Here is a 13,730-nt window from a genome sequence, read left to right as displayed (position 1 = left end):
AGTGAAAGAAAAAAAAACAGTACAATTTGTCTACATCACAGGCAAGAATCATCATCACCATCAATATATAATTGTATCCCACAATCCTTTTCACCAGGAGAAAAGAACCCCAAGAGCACAACCGCTCGCCAGACCAACCTTGAGTCCAGCCTTGACCCAACTGGACCGACACCTCCCACCACCCCTACTGCGTCCACATCCCTGGTCCAGCAGCGGCTATTCCCTCAACTCGGCAACAAAACAATAGAGCTAAATAGCTTGAGGGACTCCTCCCAAAGAGCTCTTCCTGTCCTAAGCTTTCTCTGGCCTGTGTGCACCCTTCCACACAGTCCTTGGCTTGCCTCCCCCCACACCACCACCACTACTCATCCCCATCCATTCTCACATATGCCACAGTTACCTCAGAGACCCAGAGGACATGACGAGAGGCTTTGTCCTTCTCCTTCAAGTCTTGTTGACACTTGTCAATTTCTTTTAAAAGAAAAAGGTTCCAGATCACATCAGAACTATCTCGTACTGGATCCAGATAGTTCCACTTGGTAACTAACCACCCCAATTCCATGTCTAGGGCATGCCGCTTCCAGAACACACACTCAACTAGACTGCAGTTCAAGACCGGTGCCAAATTGAGGACCCATAAAAAGATAATTTAAAAGGGGGAAACTATGGTAAGTGGATACCCATGGCCGTCTTGGGTGTTCTCCATTGTAACAGAGCGGTCTTGTGCTGCGTGTATGCCCGGCAATGCGAGGGGAAGACTGGTCCACATTATTCATTTCACCACCTCCACATTACAGACCACTGAGGGTAATTGTCTACACCAAGCGAGAAAAATCTGGAGGCAATGAAGTTGTTTTGTTACGCGTCGCGTCCCGGCAATCATGTGAGAAGGCTTTTTTTTTCTCTCTCTTTTTCACGTAAGGCCATTCAGAGTTTGAGATGGCAGGAAGCGATGGCGGAGGCAGAGAAGAAAAAGATGGAACTCCTACAATACATTTTTTGTACCCCCCCCCCCCCCCCCACCCCCCCGACAACAGGTAACAACACAAAAGCGTTAAACTCTTCTATGTTCATTAGCAGCAAAGCCTCTCAACCTGAAATGCTGACCCTCCTAGAGGACAGCGAGATACTAACAGAGGATGGGGTCAAACAGGCTGACTGCGGTCATTCAGACGCCGAATACAGGCTGAGGCGAGAACCAAAACAACACCCCCTTCCTCCCCCCACAACAACTTAAAAGATTAAACAAATATTCCAAAAGAAAAAAAAAAACTGTTGAGGTCATTCTGTAACAGAAATTACAAAACAAAAACAAGCCTCAAATAGTCATCTTTGCAGTTGTTCTCAGAAGAACTGGGTTGATTTTTTTTTTAAGTGCTAAGATGGCATTAGTCATTGTTTCAGTTCACACCCTTCACACACACACACACACGTCCTGATTGCGTTTTGGCACAGGCTGGCGTCGGCAGTGTGGCCTCCTGACGAGAGTTGTCCCTGACTGGCAGCCCCCCCAACCCCAGTTGCGTGCAAGGAGGAGAGGACTCCGAGGGAGGTGTACCACTAAAACAGGACCAAAAATAGAACACAAAAGTACTCACTCACGCCTCAGCACACCTTACAGCACACGCAGACGAAAGGGGAAGCGGCAGAGACACAGAGAGAAAGAAAGAACGATAGAAAAGGTAGAAAGAAAAAAAACAGAAAGAAAGAATGAACAGAAGGCACTTTAGTGTAACTGCAGCGTTGATGCACAGACACCGTGAGCAGAAAAGGAAAGACTGAGCCATTTCAGGTTAAGTGCTCTTACAGCTCAACAACCAACAAGTACGGGTGATGGACACCTACAACTCAAAAGCTCGCTCCTGGTACCAGGTCATTCTAAAAGATAACGGACACACTGGTTTCTCCTTGTCTGTGTGAGTGTGTGCGTAGATGGATGCTTGTATTTGTGATACATGTATGCACACATGTACTTGAAATACAAAACAGTATTTTAGCATTTGTATTACAACATGTATTTGTACAAGTGACATATTCGACTGCATGCCTCTTTGGGAAATATCATTTGTACTGAGCACTTTGCTCATGCTTGCAAGACACGTGGCAGGTGAAAGATCGAGGTCTGTCTGCTAGGGAAGCACAGACACTTGATCGTTTGAAAGCGTGGGTGCATAGAAAAGCTTCTGTTTCTCTCTGATTGTATGACATGAAATTCTATGCATGTCTTTGCCTTGTTGAGAACATGGCTGGCTTGAATACTTCCTATTTTGATATGATGGATCTCAAAATAGATTAGTAATGTATCTTGATAAACAGTGAAAAGCTGTCAAACATGACCAAATAGGAGATCATGTTGCCATGGAAATATATTTTTGTATTTTTACATACAAAATACTTTAGTTGATTTTGATACATTTTGTGGTTGCTGTAAGTAAATATTTGTATCTTATATGAAAATACATTTTAATGTATTTTTTGCTCATCCCTGTGTGTATAGCACGTGTGTACTGGGTGTGAGAGAGGACCGTAGACTAGTCCATCTAATCTAATACAGCTCAGATGTGCAGTAAGGCTAGCTGGTTGCATTGACTTTCATTCACTCATCATCACATGTTATTTACAATAAACACTACAGAATGGACTGCAATATTTTTCATCTGAGGTGGTGTTTCTATTAAAAAAAAAAAATTTACAAACATACATACAGACACGCACGCACGCACGCACACACGCACACACACACGAGAGAACAGACCACCACATCAGCCACTATCACGTTCTACTTTGAAGCTATGCTGCAGGGATAGCTAAAGATGAGGCTGTTGACAAACAAAGGCACTTCTGCAAATACATCCAGACACTACGTTATATTCAAGGGCCATCTTCGGGCTTCCCCTGCTCAGCTTTCAACTGAATCCAGTTCAGTTCTTGCGCCGTCCAGATTTCACTGGGCTCAGCCAATACCATTGGCTCCTCAACGTGGCAGTCATGTCCATACTCTCCCACGATTGGCTCGAGCAGTGTGTCCATCAGTCTCAGGAGCTTAAAGAGCACCCTTAAGGTGTCTTAATGGTTTTGTCTTTGTTTGTCTAGAAGGTGTTTTTTTCATTTTTGGCACTTGTTCTCATTGGTTGCCATCGACGCCAGAACAGTTCTAAACGCAAACAAATGTCTTTGAGTTTTATTCATTTGAGTCTTGCCATTTCTTCAGCTACAGAGGCAGGCTGGACACCACTTTCGGAGTCTTTCAGGACTCCATATCCCAGAGTTCCAGAGATGCAGGTAGAGCAGGCTTCAACATTCTGAAAGACAGGGAAAAACACCACATAGTTAATAATTGTTGTTAATGGCATTCATTCATTTCAGACTTAAGGCCCATTCACACCAAGAACGATAACGATAGTTATAAATAAATATCGTTCTCGTTAATATGAATGACGACGTTCACACATAAACTATACTGATAACGACATGAAGAACGATATCGTTGGGGATCACTTTCAGAGCAATTTTCAGAACGATAAAAAGCTAATAGCCAATCAGAACCCATTGAATTTTAACCGTCACATTCATTAACACAAGGAGAGACTTTGTTTATCGTTGTTCAGTGTGAACGATTTTATCGTTAATGTTAGAGTTATAGTTATCGTTATCGTTCTTGGTGTGAATAGGCCTTTACACAGGAGAGGTGTTAAATTCCTTGTGCTGTAGGTAGGGGATTTCCCACAGTGGGCGATCAACAGCCAAGTCTATTTAACATTACACAGCATGACACGAGATTCAGCCGCAAACGTTCCCGGGATCCATAAAGGTCAAGTAAATTGAGTCAAAATAGCACTTTCCACACTGGCTTATGTTTCTATTCTATTTTTTTTAGTACAGTGTCTTTACTTTGGCCATTACAAGTTCATCTGGACTGAATTCATTTCACGAAGTACAGATTTAGGATACAATTTTAGTTATGAAGCTGTGAGGAGACTGATGAATTGAGAGTTCACTGGAGCCCTTAGAAGAGCTCCTCAAGACAGGCCAGTGATGGTGTAGTCTCTGGCGTCATAGACGGCACATTATGCAGTGATGCAGCAAGACATGCCAAGGCAAAAGCAGATGTGTAAGGACAGAGGCGGCTAGAGGGTGGAAACAGTTGGAGTATGTGTGTGAGTGTGTGTGAGTGAGTCTGTGTGTGTGTGTGTGTGTGTGTGTGTGTGTGTGTGTGTGTGCACGCGTGTGAGAGTGTGTGATATGACAATGTGTCATGAGACCTGGCATAAACCTAATCACAACTACACGTGTGTGTGTGTGTGTGTGTGTGTGTGTGTGTGTGTGTGTGTGTGTGTGTGTGTGTTTTAAGTGAGACTGGCCATGCATAGTATCAGAGGTCTTTGTCTGTGTCTGTGTGTGTGTGTGTGTGTGTGTGTGTGACTGACGTTCTTGTGCTTTTGCCCTTTGGGGGTGTTGACGAGCAAAAGGGAGGAGGAAGAGGAGGAAGAAATGAAGTCACACGTTACTGGTGACAGGACAACAGAGGAGGAGGGGGAGAGACTCGCCTGGCATGTTACTGCAGTGACAGAGCAGCCACCCAATGGTGTGTGTGTGTGTGTGTGTGTGTGTGTGTGTGTGTGTGTGTGTGTGTGTGTGTGTGTGTGTGTGTGGCTGTCCTAAGATGACACACTCAGGCATACAGTACGCATGCAAACAATGATACGGATGCTCTCCTTCTCTTGCTCTCTGAAGCAAACACATATGCGCACACATGCATACAGAAACACACGCACACACACATGCACACACACACCACTGGGTGGCTGCTCTGTCACAGCAGTAACATACCAGGCAAGTCTCTCCCTCTCTACCTCGGTTATCCAGTCTTACACATCACAGAAATGTGAATATTGTGAAGCTCAAGCACCAGAATACATACAAGTATACAAGTCTGTGCTTTCTCAAAAGAGACTTATGCTGGACACACCACCCCGGTAGTTACACACAAACACACACAAAACACACAGACACAGACACACTTTACTGCAGTGCAGTACTGTCTACTACTGATGAATATCCTGCAACAAGGTATAATTAATTCGAGATCTAAACAGCGGCTTGAAAAGCTTGGATAAATGTATTCTTACACACATGCATGTACACACACCAATCCAGTCCTCCCGACTCTAATTCACTTCGAGGACATGATCTACACTTAAACACTATAACATTCACGGTTGAGTAACTACTAAGTGATAGCACATCTCTGTTGAACTTTGGGTATTACTATGCACTCAACACAAAATGTTAACTTTCTCTCTCTCTCTCTCTCACACACACACACATACACACTGACACAGACACAGGCACATTTATGCCTACATATTTTCTGGTAGCTAAACTCTTATATTTGCTACATCTCGTACACGTATGCGATGAGTGCCTACACATGCCAATAAAGAGAGAGAGAGAGAGAGAGAGAGAGAGAGAGAGAATAAGACTGAGAAAGAGAGAGTGAAATGGCTAATCCATCTACACGCGTCCAAAACATGTGCAGGGGAGGGGAGGATGAGGAGGACGAGATGAGGAAGGTCTGGGCAAAACAACAGTTCTAATCAAACAGCACTAGAGCCCGAGCACACTTTCTGTCCCCTCTCGCCTGCCGTAGTTTGCTCATCCGGCTCTCTAATTGAGAGAAAGTGTTTCTCTATATTTATGGGCCCCTGTCGCCTCCACCCGCTCCCCATTTGTGCGACGCTATATTTAGTCCCTCCCCGGCACAGCCTGTACCATCCAGTTCCTGCTGCCTCAAAGCACCTCACAAACAATCAAGAGGGGTGAAAGAGAAACAGGAGGCCGCATACACACAAACAACACACACACACAAACATACACCACACACACACACGTGTAAATGCACATAGACACACGCACCAACCAACGCACACACACAAACACATGCTGAGAGACAGACGCATCCACACAGACGCACACATAAACATGCATGCTGATGAGTACACACCATCAGACTGACAGACACACACACACACACACACACACACACACACACACACACACACACAAACCATTAGATTGATGCATGTGAACACATGCTCTCACAGACAGAGCCTGTACGCACTCACATGCTCACACATGCATACAGAGAGACAAAGACATACACACACACGCACCACACACACAGATTCACACACTAGGCCATTATCTGGATTGAACCGGAGGTCTTTAATTGCAGTGGCTGCCGCGATACAGTTTCTTCTCTGTGAGTACCATCGCTCCACAATGAAACAGGAAACACTTCCTTTCAGCTGCAATACATCTGCCTTTGCCCTTCTTCTTATCCCTCTCTCTCATCCCTCCCTCTCTCTCATCCCTCTCTCATCTATCTCTCTTTCTCCTCTCTTCCATTCTCTCCATTTATCGATCACACTAATTTCCTTATGTCTCCAGCTGAGACCCGATCAATGTGATGCCACTGGACACAACCTGACCACTGTAGCCAGCTGTCATCTTTGCTGTTTCTTCTTTCCTTCTCTTCTCTTTCTCATGCAGTAGTCTTCACTCAACACTCTATCCCTCTACCCTCATCTCACTCTGCTATTCTGCCACTCCTCTTCTCTCTCTCTCTCTCTCTTTCTCTATGTACTGTGTATGGTATATGTGTGTGCTTGTGTGTGTGTGTATGGTATACGTGTGTGCTTGTGTGTGTGTGTGTGTGTGTATGGCATATGTGTGTGCTTGCCATATCTGTGTCAATGTGACTGCACATGCATTTCCTGCCATACACTACCCTCTTGTTTCCTCAGCACATTCTTCTCTCTCTCCCTCCCTCCCTCCAACGCTCTCTCTCTCTATGTACGTGTGTGTGTGTCCCAGAGGGAGAGCATAAAAGAGAGATAGGTAGTCTCCCTTAACCCTGTTCCTGTCAATCAAAGCACCGCCTCAGAGCACTCTGTGTTATAGAACAGCATGTTTACCCAGGTGTGTGCCTGTATTGTGTGTGTGTGTGTGTGTGCACTTCAGTGTGAAATGCATGTGGGCCATCACAAAATATGGTCTTCAAAGCTGTAATTGGTCCTTAACACGCACACACACACACACACACGCACACACACACACGGACGCACACACATACACACATGCACACACACACGCACACACACACTAAATCAAAACTTTATTTAAAATCCTGCAAAGTCTTGCTCACACCAAACCATGCCTCCTCATTATATATCGGATCGCCCCCTATTACCACCAGCCCTGTGTTTCTGTCCTCTTACGTATATGTGTCACTTACTATTCATTTCTATACAAACCAAGACGGCGGATTCCTAAAGAAACGCAAGCACCCACACCATAAGTATATCTAAATTTGCTATGTACCAAAAATTACATTTTACCGTGACTCGAAGAGCTATAAACAGTCTTGTAAGGCTGCGTGTACAAATCCGCTTGGAGCTCCAGTAGAATTTTGAGGTAGCGACGAGAATTCTCAGTCTAACCCAGCGGTCGGCAACCTTTTTTGCCTGGAGAGCCACTTTTACCAATTTTTAATTTTTTTTAATCTCAGAAGAGCCACATAAAGACGGTTACAAAAAAGTTTGGATATTTAACGTACAGTTACTTTCATTCAACAGAGGATTTTTAAATACATTTTCTACTCGTTTTAAAAGTAGGCCTAATGTGCAAGTAACTTGAAATGTAAAGTGGAATGACAGAAGTATAGGCCTTAGGCTTCCCATGTAGGCTAAACACCACCCCCTATTTTTCCATTGCCCTTATGCAAAGTAACATCATAGTTAACAACACAACACTCAATTTTTACTTCAGCTATGCCTCATAAACTCAGTGCTCTGGCCAGCCTTGACTGCATGTCATCTCTCTTCTGTCCAGCTTCTAAGTGTCTGTGTGTGAAAAGTGTGTTTGTCAGTCATGATGAATTGTATAATATTGAATTAATAAAGGAAAACTCTACCACTCCCACCTCCAGACAAACACACACACACACACACACATCACACTGACCCCCTTTCCCCTAGTAGTTTTAAGTTACCATCTGTAACCGAAGTCCCTTAATTCATAGGACAGAACTTCTGTGAAGGCAGTGTGATACTAACAAACACACATGCACATGCACACACACACACAGCTGCAAATATTTATTCACAACTTTGGCCCCGACAAGACAGAGCAGTGTCTTTCTTCCATAGTGTGTCATCTCTCTTTGAGAGGAGAGGGAAGGAGAGGGGGAGGAGGGAGAGAGAGAGAGAGAGAGAGAGAGGAGACTTGAAATGTAAAGTGGAATGACAGAAGTATAGGCCTTAGGCTTCCCATGTAGGCTAAACACCACCCCCTATTTTTCCATTGCCCTTATGCATCATAGTTAACAACACAACACTCAATTTTCGTTGACATGTCATTGGCGAAATTGAACATTAGGCATACCAGATATTAGATTTGGTGATGGCCTTGGAGTCTGGCTGGCTCATATTCAGTGAGGTGAAGTTTCATGCAAGAATTGAGGCTGTCACCATTTAAGGGCAACTCCACTCAAAACTGTCATATCCATAATGGCAACTAAATACCATGGCATTGTGTTGGTGTTATGGTTGTGACAGTTTTGCGCGAAATTGCCCTTAAACGTGAGCGCAGGTTTGTCTTTATATTTTTCATATGTGAGAGATTTCTCACATGCAAGTGGAACCGAACAGGGTTAACAGCAATAGGCTACTAACTCGTTGCAGTGTTCGATAACTGGCAGTTCATTTCGCGTTTTCAGAATCAGTCTTCAGATGGAAACTTTCCCATTTCAGCCCGCTTGTGTTCGCGCTCGCAAGCTGTGGTCGCTTACGTTTCCTTTTCGACATTTTCCTTATCTAGCCTACAGCAAGCGCACACATCAACAATAACAAAGTGTTCTCGTTGACTGAAATGGAGGGAAATTGGTGATTTTGTTTGATATTGACTTGGCAACAAACCGCGAATGTAACAATAGTGTGCAGGCTAGGTTACGGAGTCAAGTGAGGTGGAAAGTTATATAGGCTAAATTACTCAGATAGACCTACAATATTACATTTTGAAAATGAACTAACATAAAATACATTTTAATTAAATAGCCTACTCATTAATTATTTTCAAAAGCTGAGCCGCATCAGAGGAATCAAAGAGCCGCATGTGGCACCGGAGCCGCGGGTTGCCGACCCCTGGTCTAACCGTTCATGTGCCGTCGAAAGGGTGGAAGTAGACGACCCACCAGGCCAGCACTCCGAGCGTGGTAAACAAAATAGGATATTTCAGGCAGTAAAAGCCCCGGTAAGAACCAAACCAGATTTTGTTCAAATCTACACACCTATGGCTACTGAAAAATGTAAGGTTCATTTATCAAATGTTATTTTGAAGTATTAAAAAACATCGTTGTTTTAGAATTTTCGGACGAAATGGGTGATAAATGGAGGTGTTACGATAGTAGGGCTACTCAATTATGGCAAAAATCGTTATCACGATTATTTTGTTCAATATTTAAATCACGATTATTAAACACGATTATTCAGTGATTTTTGAACAGTCATCCATTTACAAAACATATTTTTTTACATTTTTAAAATAAAAAGTACATGCAGAGATAATGCACACGACAACACAACAATTCCAAACCATCTGAGAACACACACACACACACACACGAGGATCCCAGTCTTAGTAGAAAGTGAGAGCAAGAGTTAAAAAAAAAAGCATTACAAATAAGAGGAAGGGGCAGTGGGCAATGGTTTGTGCGTGTGTGTGTGTGTGTGTGTGTGTGTGTGTATTCTCAGATGGTCCGGTATCCCAGTTTAGTACATCCTGTCCTGAAATTGAGAATAGAGACGGCAAAGCCAAACAGAGCAAAGGGTAGTGGGCAATAGCATCATCTGTCCAAGCACACACACACACACACACACACAGACATGTACACACGTACACACACACACTCACAATACCATATAACTTCCTTTCCATATGAGCAAGCAAACACATAAACCTCTCTTTAATTAATGACAACCATCTTTGTACATATACACACCCTCTATATTACTCTCAGTGTCTTAACTATTCACACATGATGTGAATAGTTCTCTCTCTCTCTCTCTCTCTCTCTCTCTCTCTCTCTCACACACACTCACAAAACAAAACAAATCTTTATCATCAGTGTATGGGGCCAACGTGCCCCTGTTTTTCCATACTCTTTCAGTTCCTCCTGCATCAGCGCTAAGTGTGGAGTCAGCAGTGGAGCTTTGGCAGGGTCTGGGTGCAGCATCGCTTCAGAGGATTGACAAACATTTGCAAACTTTGGGGAGGTGGGGGGTGGGAGGACAAAAAAAGGTGCGAGCGGTCTCGAGGTTGAGCAACACACCAGCAGCGCTCCACAGAAAAAAAGTGATTTGAATGTTCCAAAGTGTGTGTGTGTGTGTGTGTGGTGTCTGAAAACATTTTGCACAGAAGCTTTGGATTATGTGTTGCAACAGAAGGGGAGTGTGTATTTATGCATGTGCTTGTGTGTGAGTGTGGTCTGTGCTGTGTGTTTGTGTGTGTGTTTGTGCGTGTGTTATATGTATGTATGTGTGTGTGTGTGTGTGTGTGTGTACATTTGCAGTATTTCCAAAAAAATAAAACCATTGTAACCCCTCTTCAGTGGTCCAAATCAACCAAATACTTGCGATGAATTATCCCACAAATACTTCAGCTATGCCTCATAAACTCAGTGCTCTGGCCAGCCTTGACTGCATGTCATCTCTCTTCTGTCCAGCTTCTAAGTGTCTGTGTGTGAAAAGTGTGTTTGTCAGTCATGATGAATTGTATAATATTGAATTAATAAAGGAAAACTCTACCACTCCCACCTCCAGACAAACACACACACACACACACACACACACATCACACTGACCCCCTTTCCCCTAGTAGTTTTAAGTTACCATCTGTAACCGAAGTCCCTTAATTCATAGGACAGAACTTCTGTGAAGGCAGTGTGATACTAACAAACACACATGCACATGCACACACACACACAGCTGCAAATATTTATTCACAACTTTGGCCCCGACAAGACAGAGCAGTGTCTTTCTTCCATAGTGTGTCATCTCTCTTTGAGAGGAGAGGGAAGGAGAGGGGGAGGAGGGAGAGAGAGAGAGAGGAGAAGAGAAGCCTTGCTCCACTGCACTCACACGTTCTTTTCTATCCAGTGACATGGATTTATGGCAGCACGTCTGTGTCAAGGGCGCGCGTGCGCACACACACACATGCACGCACGCCAAAGAGTCTGCCTCTGTTCTGCTCTGCAGATCTTATTTTTATGATATTTATTTTCTGTCTGTGTCTCGACTGGTGTCTGCAGGCATAGATATGCATGTGCAGACTGAGAGCAATTTGCACTGAAGCATCAATGTGTTTGTATGTGTGTGTACGTGTGTGCGTGTGTGTGTGTTCTGAGGTAAGTCTGGACATGGGCGGTCTCTGTCACAGAGGTAGGGTGGCAACAGCGGTGGTTGAGCATATGGGAGAGTGATTGAGTGTGTGTGTGAAAACTGAAGGAGCCCTTTGGAGCCACTGGACAGGAGGGGGGAGGGGGGGGCGCAATAAAAGTGGATCTGGTCAAGAGAAGTCATAAAGCATGTCAGAAAAACGCTGCCGTTTTTAACCTAGTGCCTACCCGTTCTGCACACACACACACACACACACACACACACACACACACTACTGTGACATTCTCAGAAAGCCCACAGATACACGTGACTGTTATGTCAATACCATCCCATCCCATCCCATCCCCTCCCCTACACACACACACACACACACACACACACACACACACACACACACACACACACACACACACACACACACACACAGAGACACAGACACACACACAGAAAGAGACACACAGACACAGTATCCATATGTAATTTCTGCATAATTTGCAGACAAAATGTTTGACGCACGTTGTTGTTTTTCAGCGATAAAAGCCCGTCTCCCACTCAAAATGCAGGAACACAGTGTAATGAATGGTGAAAAAAACACCCATGTCTCTAAACCATTAGTGGGCGGGCAGACACAGACACACACACTAGAAATCTCTGCATTCATCCTAATAACAGCTTTAATGCTAAAAGTGCCAGGGCCTTTCGTGTTCATAACCCATCGGCCTCTCAGTCTCTGTCCTTCCTTCGGTCTGTCTTCTCTCTCTCTCTCTTCTCTCTCTCTTCTCTCCCTCTCTCTTCTCTCTCTCTCTTCTCTCCCTCTCTCTTCTCTCCCTCTCTTCTCTCCCTCTCTCTTCTCTCTCTCATTCGTTGCTAATGTCTTGTTAAAGATTTCAGGTACCACCTTTGTGACTGTGTGTGTGTGTGTGTGTGTGTGTGTGTGTGTGTCCTTGTTGACGATTAACAATTAATGAGCACTAATGCCCTCGACTGTTGTGTTTACCACCCTAACCATCCACTCTCATCCCAGAACATTGTGTGATGATTATTATCAAATAACACACACACACACACACACACACACACACACACACACACACACACACACACACACACACACACACACACACACACACACACACACACACACACACACACACACACACACACTCACTCCTATTTTAAGTGACCACAGATGCACATTTCCATTCCAAGTAAACAGATAACACAAACACACTGGTTACCAAGACCAGATCACATTGACCACGATGCAGCCAGAACAGCCAGCCAGAACCCCACAGATTTCTTTCATTACCTGGAAAAGTGGTCTTTAGTGATATATGTGCTTGGCACACAGACATACACATACACACACATAGTGCAAACACACAGTGCACGCACACACACATGCGCACGCGCACACAATTAAGCTAAGAGATATACCATATAAATAAATGGATTCCCATTTTCATTGCATTAAGGCAGAGCATTTCAGTGTGCGATTAGCCCCAGGCTGCACCCGCTGAACCTGTGTGCTGAAACCTGCTGCCGGTGAGTCCCTCACACCCTGCTTCTGACAGACATTCATCTTCACCAATCGCCTCGAGCTGGAAGACCACACATCATGGCTCATAAGACCTCAATCATGGCTCTTTCCCCGTCCACTGGCTCCTATCCTTTGTTTAAGGGGGTGGGGGGGTGGGGAGGTAGCTTTGTGCCAGTGGCAAGAAGGAAGGGATGTGTGAAAACAATGTACATTAAAAACCAACTGACGCCTCGCCTGCAGTCTTAATGACTTATTGCAAACATGCTCGACTGTAGAGCATAACTTCAGCATACCTCCGCAGCAAGACGCTTTTTAATTGCTTCCCAGTAGGTGGACAGGCTAACGTGATATGACATCATTTCCGAGCCATCCCCAAGATGTGTGCATATGTAATGTATGCCCAGTTCGGGACGTGTGGTACCAACCCCTCTGCTTTGGCCCCATATGTCTGAAGAATTTACAATCAACTGACTTTAACACAGAACATCTGTATCAAACCCTCGCATCCGTCTAACAGTCTTCTGGACTGGATCAGGGTACTGTAACAGGGCTATATGTAAACTCTAAGGGCTGTTCACACCAAGAAAGATAACTAATGATAATGATAACGATAAACTATAACGATAACAACATGAAGAATTCTATCGTTGGGGATCACTTTCAGAGCGATTTTGGGAACGATAAAAAGCCGCTCCGAATCCATCCAAATTTTAGCCATCACATTCATCAAGACG

At 44.3% G+C, this 13,730-nt stretch overlaps 1 protein-coding gene across 1 annotated transcript in view; it reads right to left on the bottom strand.

Moving 5' to 3' along the window:
- Positions 1 to 1,019: 1,019 nt before the first annotated feature.
- The window catches only part of LOC143127478 (insulin receptor substrate 1), a 50,301-nt gene continuing 37,590 nt past the window's right edge, over positions 1,020 to 13,730 (bottom strand). The window contains exon 4 of the mRNA XM_076289006.1: positions 1,020 to 3,302. Within this exon, the coding sequence (XP_076145121.1) occupies positions 3,295 to 3,302 (8 nt within the window). The 3' untranslated portion in view covers positions 1,020 to 3,294. The remainder of the gene's footprint in view (positions 3,303 to 13,730) is intronic.

This window comes from Alosa pseudoharengus, unplaced genomic scaffold, assembly GCF_046254945.1.
Source record: "Alosa pseudoharengus isolate Yale_2024_CS ecotype anadromous, Long Island Sound unplaced genomic scaffold, YU_APseudo_1.1 YU_APseudo_1.1_scf_17, whole genome shotgun sequence".
Lineage (NCBI taxonomy): Eukaryota > Metazoa > Chordata > Actinopteri > Clupeiformes > Clupeidae > Alosa > Alosa pseudoharengus.
The sequence above is the reverse complement of the archived record's forward strand: the minus strand, read 5'-3'. Positions and strand labels throughout refer to the sequence as shown.